This window comes from Salmo salar, chromosome ssa21 (genome assembly GCF_905237065.1).
Source record: "Salmo salar chromosome ssa21, Ssal_v3.1, whole genome shotgun sequence".
Lineage (NCBI taxonomy): Eukaryota > Metazoa > Chordata > Actinopteri > Salmoniformes > Salmonidae > Salmo > Salmo salar.
Genome location: NC_059462.1, coordinates 58896150 through 58923701, shown reverse-complemented (window position 1 = coordinate 58923701; position 27552 = coordinate 58896150). Strand labels below are relative to the sequence as shown.

The following is a 27552-nucleotide window of genomic DNA, read 5'->3' as shown; positions in this document are numbered from 1 at the left end:
GTTCTGGTACAGATCTACTACTACACCACTCCTCTCTGTTCTGGTCCAGATCTACTACTACACCACTCCTCTCTGTTCTGGTCCAGATCTACTACTACACCACTCCTCTCTGTTCTGGTCCAGATCTACTACTACACCACTCCTCTCTGTTCTGGTCCAGATCTACTACTACACCACTCCTCTCTGTTCTGGTCCAGATCTACTACTACACCACTCCTCTCTGTTCTGGTCCAGATCTACTACTACACCACTCCTCTCTGTTCTGGTACAGATCTACTACTACACCACTCCTCTCTGTTCTGGTCCAGATCTACTACTACACCACTCCTCTCTGTTCTGGTCCAGATCTACTACTACACCACTCCTCTCTGTTCTGGTCCAGATCTACTACTACACCACTCCTCTCTGTTCTGGTCCAGATCTACTACTACACCACTCCTCTCTGTTCTGGTCCAGATCTACTACTACACCACTCCTCTCTGTTCTGGTCCAGATCTACTACTACACCACTCCTCTCAGGATCCCTCCACCTTGACCCATCTTCCTCTACTTTCTTCACTGCCTTAGAATATGACAACTTATGCACTACTGCCCATAAGCTTGACACCTGTAACAACGTAATGTATTCGGCACAAAAGCTCGTACGGGATAACTTATATATCCTAACATCACTTCACCGATTCCACATGTAACCGATGTGAAATGGCTAGCTAGTTAGCGGTGGTGCGCGCTAATAGCGTTTCAATCGGATGACGTAACAGTGATGACGTAACAGTGATGATGTAACAGTGTTGATGTGTGTCAGTAACAGTGATGATGTAACAGTGATGATGTAAGTGTTGATGTGTGTCAGTAACAGTGATGATGTAACAGTGATGACGTAACAGTGATGACGTAACAGTGATGATGTAACAGTGATGTAACAGTGATGATGTAACAGTGATGATGTAACAGTGATGTAACAGTGATGATGTAACAGTGATGACGTAACAGTGATGACGTAACAGTGATGATGTAACAGTGTTGATGTAACAGTGATGTAACAGTGTTGATGTGTGTCAGCTCTGAGACCTTGAAGTAGTTGTTCCCCTTGCTCTGCAAGGGCCGTGGCTGTTGTGGCGCGATGGGTAACGGTGCTTCGTGGGGTGTCAGTTGTTGATGTGTGCTGGTTCAAGCCCAGGTTGGGGTGAGGAGAGGGACGGAAGCTAAACCGTTACACACAGCACCTACCTCTGTTTTCACCCACCCTGAAACCACAACTGGATCAGCCAAAAGGCAAGGGTCTACTTTCTCCAAAAACTTCACTCTTACTGTCACAGACTCCTCTTTATCCTGACCCTCGGTGCAACCCTCAGCTTCGAGAACTTCCCCACACCTACCACCTCCGATACTTTGACCTCCTTCACTTCCATTTCTCCTCCTGTCTTCAGCTCACTCTGTTCACACTTTCTACCATTCTTCTTTAACAAACCATCTCCCATTTTCCCTCCATTTTTAACCGACTCAAGCTCACCCTCTTCCTCCCACTGTCTCTCTCAGACCGCCTCTGCCTCTCTTTTTCCCTCCGTTCCTCCTCCTCCGTATTCTAAGTATGCATCTCCTTATGATAATGTTGCACTTCTTCTGACATCCATCTTGTTCTTGCCTTGTCAAGGGGCTCCATTTTCCTTACGATCGCTGTATAACGTTGTGATTTCAAATAAACTTCCCCGATATACCTGTGAAAGATTTGTTTAAATGCATCGAAAATTAGCTTTCCTTTCCCATCTAGGGTTAGGGTTAACCCTACCCCATCTAGGGTTAACCCTACCCCATCTAGGGTTAACCCTACCCCATCTAGGGTTAACCCTACCCCATCTAGGGTTAACCCTACCCCATCTAGGGTTAGCCCTACCCCATCTAGGGTTAACCCTACCCCATCTAGGGTTAACCCTACCCCATCTAGGGTTAACCCTACCCCATCTAGGTGAATAAATCAAGTATTTTAGGTCTACGTTTTATTACTACTTATCAGGCTTGGCTACATTTAAAAATGCACAGATCTGAATTCACATTATTTTCTCAAATCCTTCATCCATCCTTCAGTAAAAAGAAAAACATGGCTTGAATAAATACATAGTAAATACATAGTAAAAAATACTGAATCTGTTTTTAGTGCACTACTTCCTCGTTAGCTGCTCTATGTGATGCAATTCAGTTGTCGCTAGTAGAGGGTACTGTTGTGGTTATCAACGCTGCCAGTAGAGGGTGCTGTTGTGGTTATCAACGCTGCCCGTAGAGGGTGCTGTTGTGGTTATCAACGCTGCCCGTAGAGGGTGCTGTTGTGGTTATCAAAGCTGCCAGTAGAGGGTGCTGTTGTGGTTATCAACGCTGCCCGTAGAGGGTGCTGTTGTGGTTATCAAAGCTGCCAGTAGAGTTTGCTGTTGTGGTTATCAAAGCTGCCAGTAGAGGGTGCTGTTATATACTGTATAATATAATCTAGTACTGCTCAGTGGTTATACAGTAGAACAAACTATATTGTGGTTCCTATAACATGTAGAGATTCTTCCTGAGTGTGTGTCTCAGATTAATGTTATATCTGGCTCCTGGATTCCTTCTGTTGTGGTCGAAGATCACCCCGTTCATCTCTGTATGAACATCCACTAGATGGGTTCTCCTGCAAGAAAAGCAAAGCACCCGTTAGATTCATGATTACACTACAGGCATTAGTTTATTCACTGCAATTCAAGCAAACTTGAAATGTAATCTTTGATGGGTTTTTTTTGGTCTAAATGTTGTACCATTAAACATACTACAAAAACTGCAGACTGAAACTTTAGAGACCTCAGTGAGCAAAACCTGGTTGAAAATATGTATTTTTCAATCAGCATTTTCACTCTGGGCTGGAACAAAATGATGTCTCATTTTCAATATCTATGACTGAAACATCTCTGTTTGATTGACATGTCGCGGTCAGCACCTCCTCTGTCCAGTCAGAACAGCCTCTCTCAGGGCCTGCAGGTACACAGACCGATGGTCCTTCTCCTCCAGCTGACCCTCATCTGTCCAGCAGTGGCTCCAGAAGACATCTGCGTCGGCAGGGACCGTCTCCACGCTGAGAGGTTCCTCATACCCGTCTGTCTCCAGATCCTCCTCCCTGTGAGGAGGGTGACCCGTGGGCCTGGAGGAGCAGCCCTGGGAGCCAGACACACTATAGGTCTGGATGAAGAACAGCTTGGGTTTGCCAGCCAGCCTGGGGCAGTAGTCAGGGGTGAAGAGGCGTCGGACGGTGTCAAGGCGTACCCCGAGCCTGTTAAATAAAATGTACAATAATTATAATAAGATATGACTTACGAGTCATGTGTGCATACATTTTTTTAGTATGGGTGGACCCAGTGGGAATCAAACCCACAACCCAAGTGTGGCAAGTTGCCATGCTTTACCTGTGGGAGTCTGTAGCCAGCAGGTCGGTAGCAGTACCACGGCTGATGATGCAGCAGGCGAAGGCATCCACTTCCTGGTTCTCCCTCGGTTGGGCAGCCTGCCTGAGAAGAGAAAGGGTATCCTCTACACTCGGCCACTTAACCAGGGTCACCTTGAATTGGAGCCCGTTGAACATCTCCTCCAACATGTCTGGTGGGAAGAAGATCATCATCACCGTTACATCATCACCGTTACATCATCACCGTTACATCATCACCGTTACATCATCACCGTTACATCATCACTGTTACATCATCACTGTTACATCAACACTGTTACATCAACACTGTTACATCATCACCGTTACATCATCACTATTATATCATCACCGTTACATCATCACCGTTACATCATCACCGTTACATCATCACCGTTACATCATCACCGTTACATCATCACCGTTACATCATCACCGTTACATCATCACCGTTACATCAACACTGTTACATCATCACTGTTACATCAACACTGACACATCATCACTGACACATCATCACTGTTACATCATCACTGTTACATCATCACTGTTACATCAACACTGACACATCATCACTGACACATCCTCACCGTTACATCATCACTGACACATCATCACTGTTATCTGTCTACAGTAGACTCAGCATGTGTTATCTGTCTACAGTAGACTCAGCATGTGTTATCTGTCTCTACAGTAGACTCAGCATGTGTTATCTGTCTACAGTAGACTCAGCATGTGTTATCTGTCTACAGTAGACTCAGCATGTGTTATCTGTCTACAGTAGACTCAGCATGTGTTATCTGTCTACAGTAGACTCAGCATGTGTTATCTGTCTACAGTAGACTCAGCATGTGTTATCTGTCTACAGTAGACTCAGCATGTGTTATCTGTCTACAGTAGACTCAGCATGTGTTATCTGTCTACAGTAGACTCAGCATGTGTTATCTGTCTGTACAGTAGACTCAGCATGTGTTATCTGTCTACAGTAGACTCAGCATGTGTTATCTGTCTGTACAGTAGACTCAGCATGTGTTATCTGTCTACAGTAGACTCAGCATGTGTTATCTGTCTACAGTAGACTCAGCATGTGTTATCTGTCTACAGTAGACTCAGCATGTGTTATCTGTCTACAGTAGACTCAGCATGTGTTATCTGTCTACAGTAGACTCAGCATGTGTTATCTGTCTACAGTAGACTCAGCATGTGTTATCTGTCTACAGTAGACTCAGCATGTGTTATCTGTCTACAGTAGACTCAGCATGTGTTATCTGTCTCTACAGTAGACTCAGCATGTGTTATCTGTCTACAGTAGACTCAGCATGTGTTATCTGTCTACAGTAGACTCAGCATGTGTTATCTGTCTACAGTAGACTCAGCATGTGTTATCTGTCTGTACAGTAGACTCAGCATGTGTTATCTGTCTACAGTAGACTCAGCATGTGTTATCTGTCTACAGTAGACTCAGCATGTTATCTGTCTACAGTAGACTCAGCATGTGTTATCTGTCTCTACAGTAGACTCAGCATGTGTTATCTGTCTACAGTAGACTCAGCATGTGTTATCTGTCTACAGTAGACTCAGCATGTGTTATCTGTCTACAGTAGACTCAGCATGTGTTATCTGTCTGTACAGTAGACTCAGCATGTGTTATCTGTCTACAGTAGACTCAGCATGTGTTATCTGTCTCTACAGTAGACTCAGCATGTGTTATCTGTCTCTACAGTAGACTCAGCATGTGTTATCTGTCTACAGTAGACTCAGCATGTGTTACCTATCTACAGTAGACTCAGCATGTGTTATCTGTCTACAGTAGACTCAGCATGTGTTATCTGTCTGTACAGTAGACTCAGCATGTGTTATCTGTCTACAGTAGACTCAGCATGTGTTATCTGTCTACAGTAGACTCAGCATGTGTTATCTGTCTACAGTAGACTCAGCATGTGTTATCTGTCTGTACAGTAGACTCAGCATGTGTTATCTGTCTACAGTAGACTCAGCATGTGTTATCTGTCTACAGTAGACTCAGCATGTGTTATCTGTCTCTACAGTAGACTCAGCATGTGTTATCTGTCTGTACAGTAGACTCAGCATGTGTTATCTGTCTCTACAGTAGACTCAGCATGTGTTATCTGTCTACAGTAGACTCAGCATGTGTTATCTGTCTACAGTAGACTCAGCATGTGTTATCTGTCTACAGTAGACTCAGCATGTGTTATCTGTCTGTACAGTAGACTCAGCATGTGTTATCTGTCTACAGTAGACTCAGCATGTGTTATCTGTCTGTACAGTAGACTCAGCATGTGTTATCTGTCTACAGTAGACTCAGCATGTGTTATCTGTCTGTACAGTAGACTCAGCATGTGTTATCTGTCTGTACAGTAGACTCAGCATGTGTTATCTGTCTGTACAGTAGACTCAGCATGTGTTATCTGTCTCTACAGTAGACTCAGCATGTGTTATCTGTCTCTACAGTAGACTCAGCATGTGTTATCTGTCTACAGTAGACTCAGCATGTGTTATCTGTCTGTACAGTAGACTCAGCATGTGTTATCGGTCTACAGTAGACTCAGCATGTGTTATCTGTCTCTACAGTAGACTCAGCATGTGTTATCTGTCTACAGTAGACTCAGCATGTGTTATCTGTCTACAGTAGACTCAGCATGTGTTATCTGTCTACAGTAGACTCAGCATGTGTTATCTGTCTACAGTAGACTCAGCATGTGTTATCTGTCTCTACAGTAGACTCAGCATGTGTTATCTGTCTGTACAGTAGACTCAGCATGTGTTATCTGTCTACAGTAGACTCAGCATGTGTTATGTCTCTACAGTAGACTCAGCATGTGTTATCTGTCTACAGTAGACTCAGCATGTGTTATCTGTCTCTACAGTAGACTCAGCATGTGTTATCTGTCTACAGTAGACTCAGCATGTGTTATGTCTCTACAGTAGACTCAGCATGTTATCTGTCTACAGTAGACTCAGCATGTGTTATCTGTCTGTACAGTAGACTCAGCATGTGTTATCTGTCTACAGTAGACTCAGCATGTGTTATCTGTCTGTACAGTAGACTCAGCATGTGTTATCTGTCTACAGTAGACTCAGCATGTGTTATGTCTCTACAGTAGACTCAGCATGTTATCTGTCTACAGTAGACTCAGCATGTGTTATCTGTCTACAGTAGACTCAGCATGTGTTATCTGTCTACAGTAGACTCAGCATGTGTTATCTGTCTCTACAGTAGACTCAGCATGTGTTATCTGTCTACAGTAGACTCAGCATGTGTTATCTGTCTACAGTAGACTCAGCATGTGTTATCTGTCTGTACAGTAGACTCAGCATGTGTTATCTGTCTGTACAGTAGACTCAGCATGTGTTATCTGTCTACAGTAGACTCAGCATGTGTTATCTGTCTACAGTAGACTCAGCATGTGTTATCTGTCTGTACAGTAGACTCAGCATGTGTTATCTGTCTACAGTAGACTCAGCATGTGTTATCTGTCTACAGTAGACTCAGCATGTGTTATCTGTCTACAGTAGACTCAGCATGTGTTATCTGTCTCTACAGTAGACTCAGCATGTGTTATCTGTCTGTACAGTAGACTCAGCATGTGTTATCTGTCTGTACAGTAGACTCAGCATGTGTTATCTGTCTGTACAGTAGACTCAGCATGTGTTATCTGTCTACAGTAGACTCAGCATGTGTTATCTGTCTGTACAGTAGACTCAGCATGTGTTATCTGTCTACAGTAGACTCAGCATGTGTTATCTGTCTACAGTAGACTCAGCATGTGTTATCTGTCTCTACAGTAGACTCAGCATGTGTTATCTGTCTGTACAGTAGACTCAGCATGTGTTATCTGTCTGTACAGTAGACTCAGCATGTGTTATCTGTCTACAGTAGACTCAGCATGTTATCTGTCTACAGTAGACTCAGCATGTTATCTGTCTACAGTAGACTCAGCATGTGTTATCTGTCTACAGTAGACTCAGCATGTGTTACCTATCTACAGTAGACTCAGCATGTGTTATCTGTCTACAGTAGACTCAGCATGTGTTATCTGTCTACAGTAGACTCAGCATGTGTTATCTGTCTACAGTAGACTCAGCATGTGTTATCTGTCTACAGTAGACTCAGCATGTGTTATCTGTCTCTACAGTAGACTCAGCATGTGTTATCTGTCTGTACAGTAGACTCAGCATGTGTTATCTGTCTACAGTAGACTCAGCATGTGTTATCTGTCTACAGTAGACTCAGCATGTGTTATCTGTCTACAGTAGACTCAGCATGTGTTACCTATCTACAGTAGACTCAGCATGTTATCTGTCTCTACAGTAGACTCAGCATGTTATCTGTCTGTACAGTAGACTCAGCATGTGTTATCTGTCTACAGTAGACTCAGCATGTGTTATCTGTCTACAGTAGACTCAGCATGTTATCTGTCTACAGTAGACTCAGCATGTTATCTGTCTACAGTAGACTCAGCATGTGTTATCTGTCTACAGTAGACTCAGCATGTGTTATCTGTCTACAGTAGACTCAGCATGTGTTATCTGTCTACAGTAGACTCAGCATGTGTTATCTGTCTGTACAGTAGACTCAGCATGTGTTATCTGTCTACAGTAGACTCAGCATGTGTTATCTGTCTGTACAGTAGACTCAGCATGTGTTATCTGTCTACAGTAGACTCAGCATGTGTTATCTGTCTACAGTAGACTCAGCATGTGTTATCTGTCTACAGTAGACTCAGCATGTGTTATCTCTCTACAGTAGACTCAGCATGTGTTATCTGTCTACAGTAGACTCAGCATGTGTTATCTGTCTACAGTAGACTCAGCATGTTATCTGTCTACAGTAGACTCAGCATGTTATCTGTCTGTACAGTAGACTCAGCATGTGTTATCTGTCTACAGTAGACTCAGCATGTGTTATCTGTCTACAGTAGACTCAGCATGTTATCTGTCTACAGTAGACTCAGCATGTTATCTGTCTGTACAGTAGACTCAGCATGTGGACTCTCACCTCCATCACTGCCAACACAGTCTATGATGAGACATTCACCTCGTGGGTCTGACTGGAGCCTGTACACATCCACTGGGCTCTACAGAACAGAGGGGCAGGCACAGTATTGTAAATGCACCATGCACGTAAGGTTTTTGTCCCAAATGGCACCCTATTCCCTATTTAGTGCACTACTTTTGACCAGGGCCAATTGGGCTGTAGTATAAAGTAGTGCACTATATAGGGAACAGGGTGCCATTTGGGATACTGTCTACCCGTTTCATGTTAAACACTAAAAGAAAACCATTGGCACATAATTTCACAACATTTATGAGAATTTCTCCCCCCCAAAAAACAGTATGTGTATTACCTGGTAGAACACTATGTATATTACCTGGTAGAACACTATGTATATTACCTGGTAGAACACTATGTATATTACCTGGTAGAACACTATGTATATTACCTGGTAGAACACTATGTATATTACCTGGTAGAACACTATGTATATTACCTGGTAGAACACTATGTATATTACCTGGTAGAACACTATGTGTATTACATGGTAGAACACTATGTATATTACCTGGTAGAACACTATGTATATTACCTGGTAGAACACTATGTATATTACCTGGTAGAACACTATGTATATTACCTGGTAGAACACTATGTATATTACCTGGTAGAACACTATGTGTATTACCTGGTAGAACACTATGTATATTACCTGGTAGAACACTATGTATATTACCTGGTAGAACACTATGTATATTACCTGGTAGAACACTATGTGTATTACCTGGTAGAACACTATGTGTATTACCTGGTAGAACACTATGTATATTACCTGGTAGAACACTATGTATATTACCTGGTAGAACACTATGTATATTACCTGGTAGAACACTATGTATATTACCTGGTAGAACACTATGTATATTACCTGGTAGAACACTATGTATATTACCTGGTAGAACACTATGTATATTACCTGGTAGAACACTATGTATATTACCTGGTAGAACACTATGTATATTACCTGGTAGAACACTATGTATATTACCTGGTAGAACACTATGTGTATTACCTGGTAGAACACTATGTGTATTACCTGGTAGAACACTATGTATATTACCTGGTAGAACACTATGTATATTACCTGGTAGAACACTATGTATATTACCTGGTAGACCACTATGTATATTACCTGGTAGAACACTCTGTATATTACCTGGTAGAACACTATGTATATTACCTGGTAGAACACTATGTATATTACCTGGTAGAACACTATGTATATTACCTGGTAGAACACTATGTATATTACCTGGTAGAACACTATGTATATTACCTGGTAGAACACTATGTATATTACCTGGTAGAACACTATGTGTATTACCTGGTAGAACACTATGTGTATTACCTGGTAGAACACTATGTGTATTACCTGGTAGAACACTATGTGTATTACCTGGTAGAACACTATGTATATTACCTGGTAGAACACTATGTATATTACCTGGTAGAACACTATGTATATTACCTGGTAGAACACTATGTATATTACCTGGTAGAACACTATGTATATTACCTGGTAGAACACTATGTATATTACCTGGTAGAACACTATGTATATTACCTGGTAGAACACTATGTATATTACCTGGTAGAACACTATGTGTATTACCTGGTAGAACACTATGTGTATTACCTGGTAGAACACTATGTGTATTACCTGGTAGAACACTATGTATATTACCTGGTAGAACACTATGTATATTACCTGGTAGAACACTATGTATATTACCTGGTAGAACACTATGTATATTACCTGGTAGAACACTATGTATATTACCTGGTAGAACACTATGTATATTACCTGGTAGAACACTATGTATATTACCTGGTAGAACACTATGTATATTACCTGGTAGAACACTATGTATATTACCTGGTAGAACACTATGTATATTACCTGGTAGAACACTATGTATATTACCTGGTAGAACACTATGTATATTACCTGGTAGAACACTATGTATATTACCTGGTAGAACACTATGTATATTACCTGGTAGAACACTATGTATATTACCTGGTAGAACACTATGTATATTACCTGGTAGAACACTATGTATATTACCTGGTAGAACACTATGTATATTACCTGGTAGAACACTATGTATATTACCTGGTAGAACACTATGTATATTACCTGGTAGAACACTATGTATATTACCTGGTAGAACACTATGTGTATTACCTGGTAGAACACTATGTATATTACCTGGTAGAACACTATGTGTATTACCTGGTAGAACACTATGTGTATTACCTGGTAGAACACTATGTATATTACCTGGTAGAACACTATGTATATTACCTGGTAGAACACTATGTATATTACCTGGTAGAACACTATGTATATTACCTGGTAGAACACTATGTATATTACCTGGTAGAACACTATGTATATTACCTGGTAGAACACTATGTATATTACCTGGTAGAACACTATGTATATTACCTGGTAGAACACTATGTATATTACCTGGTAGAACACTATGTATATTACCTGGTAGAACACTATGTATATTACCTGGTAGAACACTATGTATATTACCTGGTAGAACACTATGTGTATTACCTGGTAGAACACTATGTATATTACCTGGTAGAACACTATGTATATTACCTGGTAGAACACTATGTATATTACCTGGTAGAACACTATGTATATTACCTGGTAGAACACTATGTATATTACCTGGTAGAACACTATGTATATTACCTGGTAGAACACTATGTATATTACCTGGTAGAACACTATGTATATTACCTGGTAGAACACTATGTATATTACCTGGTAGAACACTATGTATATTACCTGGTAGAACACTATGTATATTACCTGGTAGAACACTATGTATATTACCTGGTAGAACACTATGTATATTACCTGGTAGAACACTATGTATATTACCTGGTAGAACACTATGTATATTACCTGGTAGAACACTATGTATATTACCTGGTAGAACACTATGTATATTACCTGGTAGAACACTATGTATATTACCTGGTAGAACACTATGTATATTACCTGGTAGAACACTATGTATATTACCTGGTAGAACACTATGTATATTACCTGGTAGAACACTATGTATATTACCTGGTAGAACACTATGTATATTACCTGGTAGAACACTATGTATATTACCTGGTAGAACACTATGTATATTACCTGGTAGAACACTATGTATATTACCTGGTAGAACACTATGTGTATTACCTGGTAGAACACTATGTATATTACCTGGTAGAACACTATGTATATTACCTGGTAGAACACTATGTATATTACCTGGTAGAACACTATGTGTATTACCTGGTAGAACACTATGTATATTACCTGGTAGAACACTATGTATATTACCTGGTAGAACACTATGTATATTACCTGGTAGAACACTATGTATATTACCTGGTAGAACACTATGTATATTACCTGGTAGAACACTATGTATATTACCTGGTAGAACACTATGTGTATTACCTGGTAGAACACTATGTGTATTACCTGGTAGAACACTATGTATATTACCTGGTAGAACACTATGTATATTACCTGGTAGAACACTATGTATATTACCTGGTAGAACACTATGTATATTACCTGGTAGAACACTATGTATATTACCTGGTAGAACACTATGTATATTACCTGGTAGAACACTATGTATATTACCTGGTAGAACACTATGTATATTACCTGGTAGAACACTATGTATATTACCTGGTAGAACACTATGTATATTACCTGGTAGAACACTATGTATATTACCTGGTAGAACACTATGTATATTACCTGGTAGAACACTATGTATATTACCTGGTAGAACACTATGTATATTACCTGGTAGAACACTATGTATATTACCTGGTAGAACACTATGTATATTACCTGGTAGAACACTATGTATATTACCTGGTAGAACACTATGTATATTACCTGGTAGAACACTATGTATATTACCTGGTAGAACACTATGTGTATTACCTGGTAGAACACTATGTATATTACCTGGTAGAACACTATGTATATTACCTGGTAGAACACTATGTATATTACCTGGTAGAACACTATGTATATTACCTGGTAGAACACTATGTATATTACCTGGTAGAACACTATGTATATTACCTGGTAGAACACTATGTATATTACCTGGTAGAACACTATGTATATTACCTGGTAGAACACTATGTATATTACCTGGTAGAACACTATGTATATTACCTGGTAGAACACTATGTATATTACCTGGTAGAACAACCTTTTTCTTTCATGCTCTGCAATGTTTTCGTTCTCTGTAGCTGGAATGACAGAATGACAGAATGACAGCTGCTTTCTACAGAGGATATAATTGTTTTTAATGAACATTAATCATGATAAACAGTTGGAATTTTAAAGAAACCTCTGCTGCGGAATGAAAGTACCTTACTGTTTTGTGTGGACTGCTCTTGTCTTGAATGACACGATACAGAGGAGGCAGTGGGCATGGGATTGGACTGAGGGACAGAAATCACTGTTAGAGAAACATCCTTTACAGAAAGCTGTGGTAGAGGCGAGAGAAGGTTTCCCTGTCTCAAAACGAGGTGGTGTTGTAGTGATGTACTCACTGGAGTCCTGATCCACTGCTGCTGGGCCAGGTGAGGCATCACCACTGCTCTATGTTGTGGTGTTCCAACTACAACAAGGTGCACAGGAAGAAGTATTTCCAAACAGGATGTAACAGAGTTTGGTTCAGGTTGAGAACAAGGGCCATATTAGTATCAAGCGTCTGAGAGTAGGAGTTCTGATTTACAGTGTGTTCAGAAAGTATTCAGACCCCTTGACTTTTTTAAACATTTTGTTACATTACAGCCTTATTCTAAAATGTATTAAATCGTTTTTTTCCCCTCATCAATCTACACACAATACCCCATAATGACATCACATTACCCCATAATGACATCACAATACCCCATAATGACATCACAATACCCCATAATGACATCACAATACCCCATAATGACATCACATTACCCCATAATGACATCACAATACCCCATAATGACATCACAATACCCCATAATGACAAAACAAAAACAGGTTTTTAGAACTATTTGACAATGTATAAAAAAACTAAAACTGAAATATTACATTTCCATAAGTATTCAGACCCTTTACTCAGAATTTTGTTGAAGCACCTTTGGCGGCGATTTAAGCCTTGATTCTAATTGCGTTTTACGCTACAAGCTTGGCTCACCTGTATTTGGGGAGTTTCTCCCATTCTTCTCAGCAGATCCACTCAAGCTATGTCAGGTTGGATGTGGAGCATCGCTGCACAGCTATTTTCAGGTCTCTCCAGAGATGTTCGATCGGGTTCAAGTCTGGGCTCTGGCTGGGCCACTCAAGGACATTCAGAGACTTGTCCTGAAGCCACTCCTGCATTGTCTTGGCTGTGTGCTTAGGGTCATTGTCCTGTTGGAAGGTGAACCTTCACCCCAGTCTGAGGTCCTGAGCGCTCTGGAGCAGGTTTTCATCAAGGATCTTTCTGTACTTTGCTTTGTTCATCTTTCCCTCGATCCTGACTAGTCTCCTAGTCCCTGCCGTGGAAAAACATCCTCACAGCATGATGCTGCCACTTCCATGCTTCACCGTAGGGATGTTGCCAGGTTTCCTCCAGACGTGACGCTTGGCATTAAGGCCAAAGAATTCAATCTTGGTTTCATCAGACCAGACAATCTTGTTTCTCACGGTCTGAGAGTCCTTTAGGTGCCTTTTGGCAAACTCCAAGCGGGCTGTCATGTGCGTTTTACTGAGGAGTGGCTTCTTTCTGGCCACTCTACCATAAAGGCCTGATTGGTGGAGTGCTGCAGAGATGGTTTTCCTTCTGGAAGGTTCTCCCATCTCCACAGAGGAACTCTGGAGCTCTGTTAGAGTGACCATCAGGTTCTTGGTCACCTCCCTGACTAAGGCCCTTCTCCCCCGATTGCTCAGTTTAGCCGGCCGAGCAGCTCTAGGAAGAGCCTTGGTGGTTCCAAACGTCTTCTATTTAAGAATGATGGAGGCCACTGTGTTCTTGGGGACCTTCAATGCTGCAGAAATGTTTTGGTACCCTTCCCCAGATCTGTGCCTCGACACAATCCTGTCTCTGAGCTCTACGGACAATTCCTTCGACCTCATGGCCTGGTTTTTGCTCTGACGTGCACTGTCAACTGTGGGACCTTCTATAGACAGGTGTGTGCCTTTCCAAATCATGTCCAATCAATTGAATTTACCACAGGTGGACTCCAATCAAGTTGTAGAAACATCTCAAGGATGATCAATGCAAACAGGAAGCACCTGAGCTCAATTTCGAGTCTCATAGTAAAGGGTCTGAATACTTATGTAAATAGGTTATTTTATTTATTTTTTTAAAATTCTAAACCCCTGTTTTCACTTTGTCATTATGGGGTATTGTGTGTAGATTGATGAAGAAAACATTTAATTGAATCCATTTTAGAACAAGGTTGTAAGGTAACAAAATGTGGAAAAAGTCAAGGGGTCTGAAAACTTTCCGAATGCGCTGTAGAATCCATTTAGCCACTAGATCACCTAATCTGAGACGCTTGATAAGTCCTCCAGCTCCGCCAAGGTGGGCCCTTTCCTAATTCTTACCTGATGTCAGGTACCTTTTAACCTTCCTGGCCAGGTCAACCCTGCTGATGTCCCTCAGACATTGTTCTATCAGCTCCACCCTCTCAGAAGACACTCTGTCCAGCTTCTCCAGGTCATCTATGACATCCAGGAAACTCTGTCACACAGAGAGAGAAAGGATATGAAATGGTTCAAAAAAACATTCCAGAACATCTGTTTCTGGATCTTCTGGACAGACACTGATTATGAACTCCTGTTGTTGTTGTTGTAACTGTCATATTGTTGTCCTGTTGTTGTTTTGTCTTACTTAAGCAATACCCTATACCCTCTCCCTCAACATGATCAAGACAAAAGAGATGATTGTGGACTACAGGAAAAGGAGGACCGAGCACGCCCCCATTCTCATCGACGGGGCTGTAGTGGAGCAGGTTGAGAGCTTCAAGTTCCTTGGCGTCCACATCACCAACAAACTAACATGGTCCAAGCACACCAAGACAGTCGTGAAGAGGGCACGACAAAACCTATTCCCCCTCAGGAGACTGAAAAGATTTGGCATGGGTTCCTCAGATCTTCAAAAGGTTCTACAGCTGCACCATCGAGAGCATCCTGACGGGTTGCATCACTGCCTGGTACTTAAAGCAATACTTGACTACTTTACTACTCCATACTGGCAGCTTGGTTTGTGTTTCGTAAAAGAAAATCCATTAAAATCAAATAAAAACATTCCATATGTCACGTCCTGACCAGTAAAGGGGGGTATTTGTTAGTGTAGTTTGGTCAGGACGTGGCAGGGGGGTATTTGTTATTGTAGTTTGGTCAGGACGTGGCAGGGGGGTATTTGTTAGTGTAGTTTGGTCAGGACGTGGCAGGGGGGTATTTGTTAGTGTAGTTTGGTCAGGACGTGGCAGGGGGTATTTGTTAGTGTAGTTTGGTCAGGGACGTGGCAGGGGGTATTTGTTATTGTAGGTTGGTCAGGACGTGGCAGGGGGGTATTTGTTATTGTAGTTTGGTCAGGACGTGGCGGGGGGTATTTGTTAGTGTAGTTTGGTCAGGGACGTGGCAGGGGGTATTTGTTATTGTAGTTTGGTCAGGACGTGGCAGGGGGGTATTTGTTATTGTAGTTTGGTCAGGGACGTGGCAGGGGGGGTATTTGTTATTGTAGGTTGGTCAGGACGTGGCAGGGGGGTATTTGTTATTGTAGTTTGGTCAGGACGTGGCAGGGGGTATTTGTTATTGTAGTTTGGTCAGGACGTGGCAGGGGGGTATTTGTTATTGTAGTTTGGTCAGGACGTGGCAGGGGGTATTTGTTATTGTAGTTTGGTCAGGATGTGGCAGGGGGTATTTGTTATTGTAGTTTGGTCAGGACGTGGCAGGGGGGTATTTGTTATTGTAGTTTGGTCAGGACGTGGCAGGGGGGTATTTGTTATTGTAGTTTGGTCAGGACGTGGCAGGGGGGGATTTGTTAGTGTAGTTTGGTCAGGACGTGGCAGGGGGGTGTTTGTTATTGTAGTTTGGTCAGGACGTGGCAGGGGGGTATTTGTTATTGTAGTTTGGTCAGGACGTGGCAGGGGGTATTTGTTATTGTAGTTTGGTCAGGACGTGGCAGGGGGGTATTTGTTATTGTAGTTTGGTCAGGACGTGGCAGGGGGTATTTGTTATTGTAGTTTGGTCAGGACGTGGCAGGGGGGTATTTGTTTTTGTAGTTTGGTCAGGACGTGGCAGGGGGGTATTTGTTATTGTAGTTTGGTCAGGACGTGGCAGGGGGGTATTTGTTATTGTAGTTTGGTCAGGACGTGGCAGGGGGTTATTTGTTATTGTAGTTTGGTCAGGACGTGGCAGGGGGGTATTTGTTATTGTAGTTTGGTCAGGACGTGGCAGGGGGGGTATTTGTTATTGTAGTTTGGTCAGGACGTGGCAGGGGGGGTATTTGTTAGTGTAGTTTGGTCAGGGACGTGGCAGGGGGTATTTGTTATTGTAGTTTGGTCAGGACGTGGCAGGGGGGTATTTGTTATTGTAGTTTGGTCAGGACTTGGCAGGGGGGGTATTTGTTATTGTAGTTTGGTCAGGACGTGGCAGGGGGTATTTGTTATTGTAGTTTGGTCAGGACGTGGCAGGGGGGGTGTTTGTTATTGTAGTTTGGTCAGGACGTGGCAGGGGGTATTTGTTATTGTAGTTTGGTCAGGACGTGGCAGGGGGTATTTGTTATTGTAGTTTGGTCAGGACGTGGCAGGGGGTTATTTGTTATTGTAGTTTGGTCAGGACGTGGCAGGGGGGTATTTGTTATTGTAGTTTGGTCAGGACGTGGCAGGGGGTATTTGTTATTGTAGTTTGGTCAGGACGTGGCAGAGGGGGTATTTGTTAGTGTAGTTTGGTCAGGACGTGACAGGGGGGTTTTGTTAGTGTAGTTTGGTCAGGACGTGGCAGGGGGGTATTTGTTAGTGTAGTTTGGTCAGGACGTGGCAGGGGGTATTTGTTATTGTAGTTTGGTCAGGACGTGGCGGGGGGTATTTGTTAGTGTAGTTTGGTCAGGACGTGGCAGGGGGTATTTGTTATTGTAGTTTGGTCAGGACGTGGCAGGGGGTATTTGTTATTGTAGTTTGGTCAGGACGTGGCAGGGGGGTATTTGTTAGTGTAGTTTGGTCAGGACGTGGCAGGGGGTATTTGTTATTGTAGTTTGGTCAGGACGTGGCAGGGGGGATTTGTTAGTGTAGTTTGGTCAGGACGTGGCAGGGGGTATTTGTTATTGTAGTTTGGTCAGGACGTGGCAGGGGGGTATTTGTTAGTGTAGTTTGGTCAGGACGTGGCAGGGGGGTATTTGTTAGTGTAGTTTGGTCAGGGCGTGGCAGGGGGGTATTTGTTATTGTAGTTTGGTCAGGACGTGGCAGGGGGGTATTTGTTATTGTAGTTTGGTCAGGACGTGGCAGGGGGTATTTGTTATTGTAGTTTGGTCAGGACGTGGCAGGGGGTATTTGTTAGTGTAGTTTGGTCAGGACGTGGCAGGGGGGGTATTTGTTAGTGTAGTTTGGTCAGGGCGTGGCAGGGGGGTATTTGTTATTGTAGTTTGGTCAGGACGTGGCAGGGGGGTATTTGTTATTGTAGTTTGGTCAGGACGTGGCAGGGGGGTATTTGTTAGTGTAGTTTGGTCAGGACGTGGCAGGGGGTTATTTGTTAGTGTAGTTTGGTCAGGACGTGGCAGGGGGTATTTGTTATTGTAGTTTGGTCAGGACGTGGCAGGGGGGTATTTGTTATTGTAGTTTGGTCAGGACGTGGCAGGGGGGTATTTGTTATTGTAGTTTGGTCAGGACGTGGCAGGGGGTATTTGTTAGTGTAGTTTGGTCAGGACGTGGCAGGGGGGTATTTGTTATTGTAGTTTGGTCAGGACGTGGCAGGGGGTATTTGTTATTGTAGTTTGGTCAGGACGTGGCAGGGGGTATTTGTTATTGTAGTTTGGTCAGGACGTGGCAGGGGGGGTATTTGTTATTGTAGTTTGGTCAGGGCGTGGCAGGGGGGGTATTTGTTATTGTAGTTTGGTCAGGACGTGGCAGGGGGGTATTTGTTAGTGTAGTTTGGTCAGGGCGTGGCAGGGGGGTATTTGTTATTGTAGTTTGGTCAGGGACGTGGCAGGGGGGTATTTGTTATTGTAGTTTGGTCAGGACGTGGCAGGGGGGTATTTGTTAGTGTAGTTTGGTCAGGACGTGGCAGGGGGGTATTTGTTAGTGTAGTTTGGTCAGGACGTGGCAGGGGGTTATTTGTTAGTGTAGTTTGGTCAGGACGTGGCAGGGGGGTATTTGTTATTGTAGTTTGGTCAGGACGTGGCAGGGGGTATTTGTTATTGTAGTTTGGTCAGGACGTGGCAGGGGGTATTTGTTATTGTAGTTTGGTCAGGATGTGGCAGGGGGGTATTTGTTATTGTAGTTTGGTCAGTGCGTGGCAGGGGTGGTGTTAGGGAGTGTTTCGGGGTTTGTTGGGCTATGTTCTATGTTAGTATATTTCTATGTTAGTTCTAGTATGTCTAGTTCTATGTTTAGTTAATGGGGTTGACCTTCAATTGGAAGCAACTGCTCCTCGTTTCCTATTTAAGAGAGGGGGTGTTTTTCTATGGGGTTTTGTGGGTAGTTGTTCCTTAGTGTTTGTTGCACCTGACAGGACTGTTTTGTTCTTCTTGTGTTCACGTATTTAGTTGTTTCTCCTTCTTCAAAATAAAAAGAAGATGAGTAAACACATTCCCGCTGCGCTTTGGTCCGATCCTTACGACAACCGTGACAGAACTACCCACTACAAACGGACACCATAACAACTAGATCTTCAGGAAACATACCACAGAAGAAGAGGAATGTTCCCACACTCCATTACAGCATACCTAGTGGTATTTACATTGCAGAAGAGGAATGTTCCCACACTCCATTACAGCATACCTAGTGGTATTTACATTGCAGAAATCCCCCACCCACAAAGCAGAAATGTTTCATGACATAATCACATCAAGCTTCTCAGTAATGAAATAAAATGTAAAATGTCTGAACCAAGCCTTTACCTTGACTCTGGTCAGCCTCTCTCTGGATAAAGAACCACTCAGCAGAAACTTGAGCGATTCCAGGTCTTCTGTCCCCATGTCTTCGCTCACATCAGACATCAACACTCTGTAACCAGGAAACAGAAAAGCTTCATAGACAGAACTCCATTTTTACATTTTAGTCATTTAGCAGACGCTCTTATCCAGAGCGACTTACAGTAGTGAATGCATACATTTCATTTCATACATTTTTTTTATTAAAAAAAAAATTGTACTGGCCCCCCGTGGGAATCGAACCCACAACCCTGGCATTGCAAACACCATGCTCTACCAACTGAGCCACAGGGAACTCCATGGGATATATCTACTAATGAAGACCGTGATGAATGAGACTGTAAAGAATGTTTGCTCTATTGTGTGTGTGTTGTTATCCTGTAAAAGACAATAGCAGAATTCATGCCTAAGGAATAAATCTCACCTGTACTCTGACAAAGCTCGGTTCTGTCCCAGAATCCCTTCCACTTCCTGTTTACTAACATGAAACACTTTTTTCAGCAGATCAAAGCGCCTCAGTCTGAACAGAAGTTCCACCAGGTACAGCTGATCCACCTGTCCTCTGCTCAGCCAGGAAGTTAGCACCTCTCTCACGTGATCAGAACCAGAGCTGTCAGTGTCCTGGGATCCACACAGGTACAGGAGCCTCCTGCACTCACCTGAGCTCAGGTCCTCACATATCCTGCTGATCACCTGATATAACTGTCCGTTAGCCATAGAACTCATCAAGGAGTCTCTGAAAGGGGAAAACACGGAATGATTTTATGGATAGAAAATGATGTAAACTTCATTCTTTCTAAATGGGTACTTGCATCATAGATCTATGGCCCATTTGAAATTAAAAGCGAATTGAATTGGCAAATATAATGTGTAGGCTACTGCTTACTTGCATAGTTATGTCGTTCCCAGACTCACGCTGTGCACAATAGACTAGTACCTTAGTTATTATCACAGGCAGATTTTACTATTATTGAACCTGCATGTGGCCAATAGGTGAAAATATACAGGCAGCACATACATATGGCGAACGGTGGAAAATGAAAGTTAGACGAGGCATGAAACCAACCAGAAATGAATTATTCAAAGGTTAATAAAAAACGAATATTTCAGAGAAAATGAACAGTTAGTTATATCGCAAATGAAAAATATGAATACCTTTTAGAGTAGGACACAGCGGAGTCTGTTGCATGAAGACTGAGAAATGAGATGATTATAATGACGAATTGAAGTTTCGCGTATTACGAAATGGAAAGCGCAAATGGGGAAGGTCATCTCCAATTCTGTGTAAACCACCCACGCTGGAAATTACACTTTAATGTCGGTCTGGGTGGCGGGATCACGGAACTGACTCAATATTGGTCATAAAGCATTTTAATAAATTAGTCACCGATAAATATATGCTAAAACCTGCTCAGAGCGAAAGTGAAAGTTACTACGCCACCAGGCTCCTCCGCAAAGACCCGTGTCTGCATCCAGATGGCTGCCAGTACTGCCTTCCCTTCTGAAAATAAAGAAAAACCCTTGACTGAATAGGTGTTTCCAAACTTTGGACTGGTACTGTATATTCAAGCAATATGACACCTCCCGTTTATGGTATATGGCCAATATACCACTGCTCAGGGGCGGAAATCCCGGGGGGGACGGGGGACACACGACCCCCCCCCATCCTGGGAAAAATATGATTTGTCCCCCCCAATATATCACTGAAACATAACTATGTAATTTAAATAATATTAATAATACGCAATGAAAGCAATTGTGCTGATTATAGACACTTAATAGCGCGTTTTTAAGTTTCAAAAGATTGCGACCCCCCCCACCCTTTGCCTCACAATGGTTTGATCCACTGCCAGTTCCTTAGCTTGCGAGGTAACAGAGGGGTCGTATCTACTGTCTGAAAGGCACTCAATGCACGTAACTGATGTGAGGTTAATCCAGTCAATCGCGCACACACACTAGCTGAATATGCAGAGCTAGCGCGCAAATATTAACTATTAAGCTAGCTAGTACCTATTCCATTTATGTGGCGTCATCAAAGATGGAATCTTTGCTATTGTCAATTTATTCCAAGATCAGCATGCATGTAAGTTAGTGCTTCAAAGTCCCTGTGATAAGGTTAGCGATAAACTGAACAGAACTACACTCTCTTCTACCATTGTTTTAAATATATTTAATGGTCTCGTTGCAAAAGCTAAATTGTCGCAAGGGAACTTTTATTTATATATTTTATTTCACCTTTATTTAACCCGGGTAGCAAAGATTATAGCAAACACCACTGAATTGGTGCTCGCTAGCTTTGCAAATTCAGCTATTGTTAGAAGCCAGCCAATATGAAACAAACGATTGAACTCATACAGCTGTCAACTCTTGTCACTGCAATCCGTTTCACATTTGCTAGCTACCTTTTAGATCGAAGCCCATATAGAATGATAGAAGATAAGATGATAGAAGCCCATCTCCTACTGTAAATAACCTACATACTGTGTGTGTGTAGCCAACCAGGTAGAAAAATGGCAGAAAAAATGGCAGAAAAAAAGACGGACATCAGAGTATCTGACCACCAAAACGCAAAGTAAGAACCCTAGTAGCCTAATATCTCAAAGACTAGTTGATAAAATGTTCATAAGAAAGAAATTAAATTCTAATGGAAATGTTTCACAATGATGTCATTAGGCAGAGCAGGCAACAGATGGCACACAGACAGCAGAGTTGGGGACAGATATGCAGGGACAGACTGGCAGAGACAGGGAGTCTCAGGTAAGTTTGTTGAGTCTTTGTTTGGCAACATTATGAAAGGTTCTCCATTTTTTTAACTTGTAAAATAGGAACATAATTGGAAAATGCCATGGATACCCCCACTCTCAACTTAAACTGGTGACTGAACTAAGATTTGTTAAAGGCAATGGTATTGCTGTTGTGATTAGTTGTGTAGTTTTGGGTACCGGTAGTTAGGAGTACGGCAAACACCTTATTTCTTTAGTTCCTCAATATACATTTCCCATATTACAATGTAGGCTATGTGTTACAGCACTACTTTTGGTGTCCCCCTCAGGAATTGCTCTTGAGAAAATTTAATGTAATTGTCCCCTCCAAAGTTGATATCAGATTTTCGCCCCTGCCACTGCTAAGGGCTGTATCCAGGCACTCCGCGTTGCGTCATATCGAACAGCCCTGAGCAGTGGTATATTGGCCATATACCATAAACGGGAGGTGTCATATTGCTTGAATATACAGTACCAGTCCAAAGTTTGGAAACACCTGCTCAGTCAATGTTTTTTCTTTATTTGTACTATTTTCTACAGTGTTAGAATATTAGTGAAGTCATCAAAACTATGAAATAACACATCATGTAGAATCATGTAGTAACCAAAAAAAGTGTTAAACAAATCAAAATATATTTTATATTTGAGATTCTTCAAAGAAGCCACCCTTTGCCTTGATGACAGCTTTGCACACTCTTGGCATTCTCTCAACCAGCTTCATGAGGTTGTCACCTGGAATGTATTTCAATTAACAGGTGTGCCTTGTTAAAAGTTCATTTGTGGAATTTATTTCCTTCTTAAATGCCAATCAGTTGTGTTGTGACAAGCAGTGGCGGTTCTAGACCATTTCAACTGGGGGGGGGGCCAAGCTGGGGCCAGTTGTACTGTTAGAGGGGCCAGTTACATTAGACCTTATTGTTGTCATATCGTTTTCTTCACTGCATTAGCAGGCAAAAGACCATGTTCATAATCATCATCGTTGCCACTGTCTAATAACGGATGTAAAAAAAGAACGATAGCAAAAATTAGTTATGTCAAAATTATTTCATACTCCACATTTAGGGGGGGGCCACAAGGGGGGCGAAAATTGTTGTCACAGGGGCACTGGCCTCCCCCCATGACCATGCGAGTAGCAACAGCGCACAAAAGGGAGGGGGGGCCAATGTAAATAGTCCGGTGGACATTTTATTAATTGTTCAGCAGTCTAATGGCTTGGGGATAGAAGCTGTTCAGCAGTCTGATGGCTTGGGGGTAGAAGCTGTTCAGCAGTCTGATGGCTTGGGGGTAGAAGCTGTTCAGCAGTCTGATGGCTTGGGGGTAGAAGCTGTTCAGCGGTCTGGTGGCTTGGGGGTAGAAGCTGTTCAGCGGTCTGGTGGCTTGGGGGTAGAAGCTGTTCAGCGGTCTGATGGCTTGGGGGTAGAAGCTGTTCAGCAGTCTGATGGCTTGGGGGTAGAAGCTGTTCAGCGGTCTGGTGGCTTGGGGGTAGAAGCTGTTCAGCGGTCTGGTGGCTTGGGGGTAGAAGCTGTTCAGCGGTCTGGTGGCTTGGGGGTAAAAGCTGTTCAGCAGTCTGATGGCTTGGGGATAGAAGCTGTTCAGCAGTCTGATGGCTTGGGGGTAGAAGCTGTTCAGCAGTCTGGTGGCTTGGGGGTAGAAGCTGTTCAGCGGTCTGGTGGCTTGGGGGTAGAAGCTGTTCAGCGGTCTGGTGGCTTGGGGGTAGAAGCTGTTCAGCGGTCTGGTGGCTTGGGGGTAGAAGCTGTTCTGCAGTCTGATGGCTTGGGGGTAGAAGCTGTTCAGCAGTCTGGTGGCTTGGGGGTAGAAGCTGTTCAGCAGTCTGGTGGCTTGGGGGTAGAAGCTGTTCAGCAGTCTAATGGCTTGGGGATAGAAGCTGTTCAGCAGTCTGGTGGCTTGGGGGTAGAAGCTGTTCAGCAGTCTGATGGCTTGGGGGTAGAAGCTGTTCAGCGGTCTGATGGCTTGGGGGTAGAAGCTGTTCAGCAGTCTGATGGCTTGGGGGTAAAAGCTGTTCAGCGGTCTGATGGCTTGGGGGTAGAAGCTGTTCAGCAGTCTGATGGCTTGGGGGTAGAAGCTGTTCAGCAGTCTGATGGCTTGGGGGTAGAAGCTGTTCAGCGGTCTGATGGCTTGGGGGTAGAAGCTGTTCAGCAGTCTGATGGCTTGGGGGTAAAAGCTGTTCAGCAGTCTGATGGCTTGGGGGTAGAAGCTGTTCAGCGGTCTGATGGCTTGGGGGTAGAAGCTGTTCAGCAGTCTGATGGCTTGGGGGTAGAAGCTGTTCAGCGGTCTGATGGCTTGGGGGTAGAAGCTGTTCAGCAGTCTGATGGCTTGGGGGTAGAAGCTGTTCAGCAGTCTGGTGGCTTGGGGGTAGAAGCTGTTCAGCAGTCTGATGGCTTGGGGGTAGAAGCTGTTCAGCAGTCTGATGGCTTGGGGATAGAAGCTGTTCAGCAGTCTGGTGGCTTGGGGGTAGAAGCTGTTCAGCAGTCTGATGGCTTGGGGGTAGAAGCTGTTCAGCGGTCTGATGGCTTGGGGGTAGAAGCTGTTCAGCAGTCTGATGGCTTGGGGGTAGAAGCTGTTCAGCAGTCTGATGGCTTGGGGGTAGAAGCTGTTCAGCAGTCTGGTGGCTTGGGGGTAGAAGCTGTTGAGGAGCCTCTTGGTCCTAGACTCGGCACTCCGGTACCGCTTGCAGTGCAGTAGCAGAGAAAACAGTCTATAACTGGGTTTCTGGAGTCTTTGACAATTTTATGGGCTTCAAGACTGTTGGAAAAGCTAGCTGGTTGAGAGAATGCCAAGAGTGTGCAAAGCTGTCATCAAGGCAAAGGGTGGCTCCTTTGAAGAATCTCAAATATAAAATATATTTTGAATTGTTTTAACACTTTTTTGGTTACTACATGATTCTACATGATGTGTTATTTCATAGTTTTGATGTCTTAACTATTATTCGACAATGTAGAAAATAGTAAAAATGAAGAAAAACCCTGGTACCTGTTAGATATTGTGGGCATTCTGGGATGTGTTTTTGTATGTTATTGCTATAAGCGTGAGTTAGCCAGCATGCCTCATGGCTTGCAAGTGTAGACATGAGGTAGGGGTAATTAGAAATCTGGAACATATCATAAGTAAATAAGAAATTGGGGATTGCGCAAGGCTTCTGGAACATCTGATGAAGGAGAAGATGGCGGACAGGGAAAAGGGGAAGAGTGGAACATGTTTTGAGTAAATATGGAGTGGTGAATCACATAGAAATTCTGGAAGAGCTACAGAAAGAAAGTGAATATGGAATGGTGGATCACACTGTCACGCCCTGATCATAGAGAGCCCTTGGTTCTCTATGGTATAGTAGGTCAGGGCGTGACTGGAGGTGTTCTATGTTGTTTATTTCTATGTTGTTGTGCTTGGTATGGTTCCCAATTAGAGGCAGCTGTTTAGCGTTGTCTCTGATTGGGGATCATATTTAGGCAGCCATTTCCCCACTGTGTTTTGTGGGATCTTGTTTTTGTGTAGGTGCCTGTTTGCACTTCACTGTCTTCACGGTTCGTTTGATCATTTATTGTTTTTGTATTTTGCTGAAGTTTCACGTTATAATAAAGATGTGGAACGTTACTCACGCTGCGCCTTGGTCCAATCATTACGACGACCCTGACACACACAGAACTTTAATGGGTGTAGAGTTGGTTGGTAGGGAGGTTTTAATGGGTGTAGAGTTGGTTGGTAGGGAGGTTTTCATGGGTGTAGGGTTAGTTGGTATAGTGGTGAGGTTTTAATGGGTGTAGAGTTGGTTGGTAGGGAGGTTTTAATGGGTGTAGGGTTAGTTGGTATAGTGGTGAGGTTTTAATGGGTGCAGGGTTAGTTGGTATAGTGGTGAGGTTTTAATGGGTGTAGGGTTAGTTGGTATAGTGGTGAGGTTTTAATGGGTGCAGGGTTAGTTGGTATAGTGGTGAGGTTTTAATGGGTGTAGGGTTAGTTGGTATAGTGGTGAGGTTTTAATGGGTGTAGGGTTAGTTGGTAGGGAGGTTTTAATGGGTGTAGGGTTAGTTGGTATAGTGGTGAGGTTTTAATGGGTGTAGGGTTAGTTGGTATAGTGGTGAGGTTTTAATGGGTGTAGGGTTAGTTGGTAGTGAGGTTTTAATGGGTGTAGGGTTAGTTGGTAGGGGAGGTTTTAATGGGTGTAGAGTTGGTTGGTATAGTGGTGAGGTTTTAATGGGTGCAGGGTTAGTTGGTAGGGAGGTTTTAATGGGTCTAGGGTTAGTTTGTATAGTGGTGAGGTTTTAATGGGTGCAGGGTTAGTTGGTATAGTGGTGAGGTTTTAATGGGTGCAGGGTTAGTTGGTAGGGAGGTTTTAATGGGTGCAGGGTTAGTTGGTATAGTGGTGAGGTTTTAATGGGTGTAGAGTTGGTTGGTAGGGAGGTTTTAATGGGTGTAGGGTTAGTTGGTATAGTGGGGAGGTTTTAATGGGTGTAGGGTTAGTTGGTATAGTGGTGAGGTTTTAATGGGTGTAGAGTTAGTTGGTATAGTGGTGAGGTTTTAATGGGTGTAGGGTTAGTTGGTATAGTGGTGAGGTTTTAATGGGTGTAGGGTTAGTTGGTATAGTGGTGAGGTTTTAATGGGTGTAGGGTTAGTTGGTATAGTGGGGAGGTTTTAATGGGTGTAGGGTTAGTTGGTATAGTGGGGAGGTTTTAATGGGTGTAGGGTTAGTTGGTATAGTGGTGTGGTTTTAATGGGTGCAGGGTTAGTTGGTATAGTGGTGAGGTTTTAATGGGTGTAGGGTTAGTTGGTATAGTGGTGAGGTTTTAATGGGTGCAGGGTTAGTTGGTAGGGGAGGTTTTAATGGGTGTAGGGTTAGTTGGTATAGTGGTGAGGTTTTAATGGGTGTAGGGTTAGTTGGTATAGTGGTGAGATTTTAATGGGTATAGGGTTAGTTAGTTGGTAGAGTGGTGAGGTTTTAATGGGTGTAGGGTTAGTTAGTTGGTAGAGTGGTGAGGTTTTAATGGGTGTAGGGTTAGTTGGTATAGTGGTGAGGTTTTAATGGGTCTAGGGTTAGCTGGTATAGTGGTGAGGTTTTAATGGGTGTAGGGTTAGTTGGTATAG

The 27552-nt window shown here is 43.0% G+C and overlaps 1 protein-coding gene across 2 annotated transcripts; it reads right to left on the bottom strand.

Annotated features, from left to right (window-relative positions):
• Positions 1-1982: 1982 nt before the first annotated feature.
• LOC106582588 (CASP8 and FADD-like apoptosis regulator) lies at positions 1983-21272 on the bottom strand. 2 transcript variants are annotated; one of them, XM_045704948.1, is made up of 11 exons: positions 20852-21272; positions 20121-20432; positions 19664-19769; positions 15151-15286; positions 13128-13195; positions 12950-13016; positions 12769-12821; positions 8460-8538; positions 3423-3612; positions 2960-3289; positions 1983-2656 (listed from the first exon to the last, which is right to left on the bottom strand). In XM_045704948.1, exons 2-11 carry the CDS (start codon positions 20420-20422, stop codon positions 2527-2529), a joined length of 1461 nt encoding a protein of 486 aa, XP_045560904.1. In that variant the 5' UTR covers positions 20423-20432; positions 20852-21272; the 3' UTR covers positions 1983-2526. The 2 variants fall into 2 exon arrangements, with proteins under 2 accessions (XP_045560904.1, XP_045560905.1); XM_045704949.1 differs by having other exon boundaries at positions 20583-20854.
• Between the last annotated feature and the right edge of the window lie 6280 nt (positions 21273-27552).

Bases quoted from the DNA above. Each gene is read 5' to 3' on its own strand.
- LOC106582588 (XM_045704948.1), bottom strand. From the start codon at position 20,422: ATGAGTTCTATGGCTAACGGACAGTTATATCAGGTGATCAGCAGGATA. The intron at 15,287-19,663 runs GTAAAGGCTTGG...TCTGTGTGACAG, and splicing joins AGAGGCTGACCAGAGTCAAG to AGTTTCCTGGATGTCATAGA. The intron at 13,017-13,127 runs GTGAGTACATCA...TCTGTCCCTCAG, and splicing joins AGCAGTGGATCAGGACTCCA to TCCAATCCCATGCCCACTGC.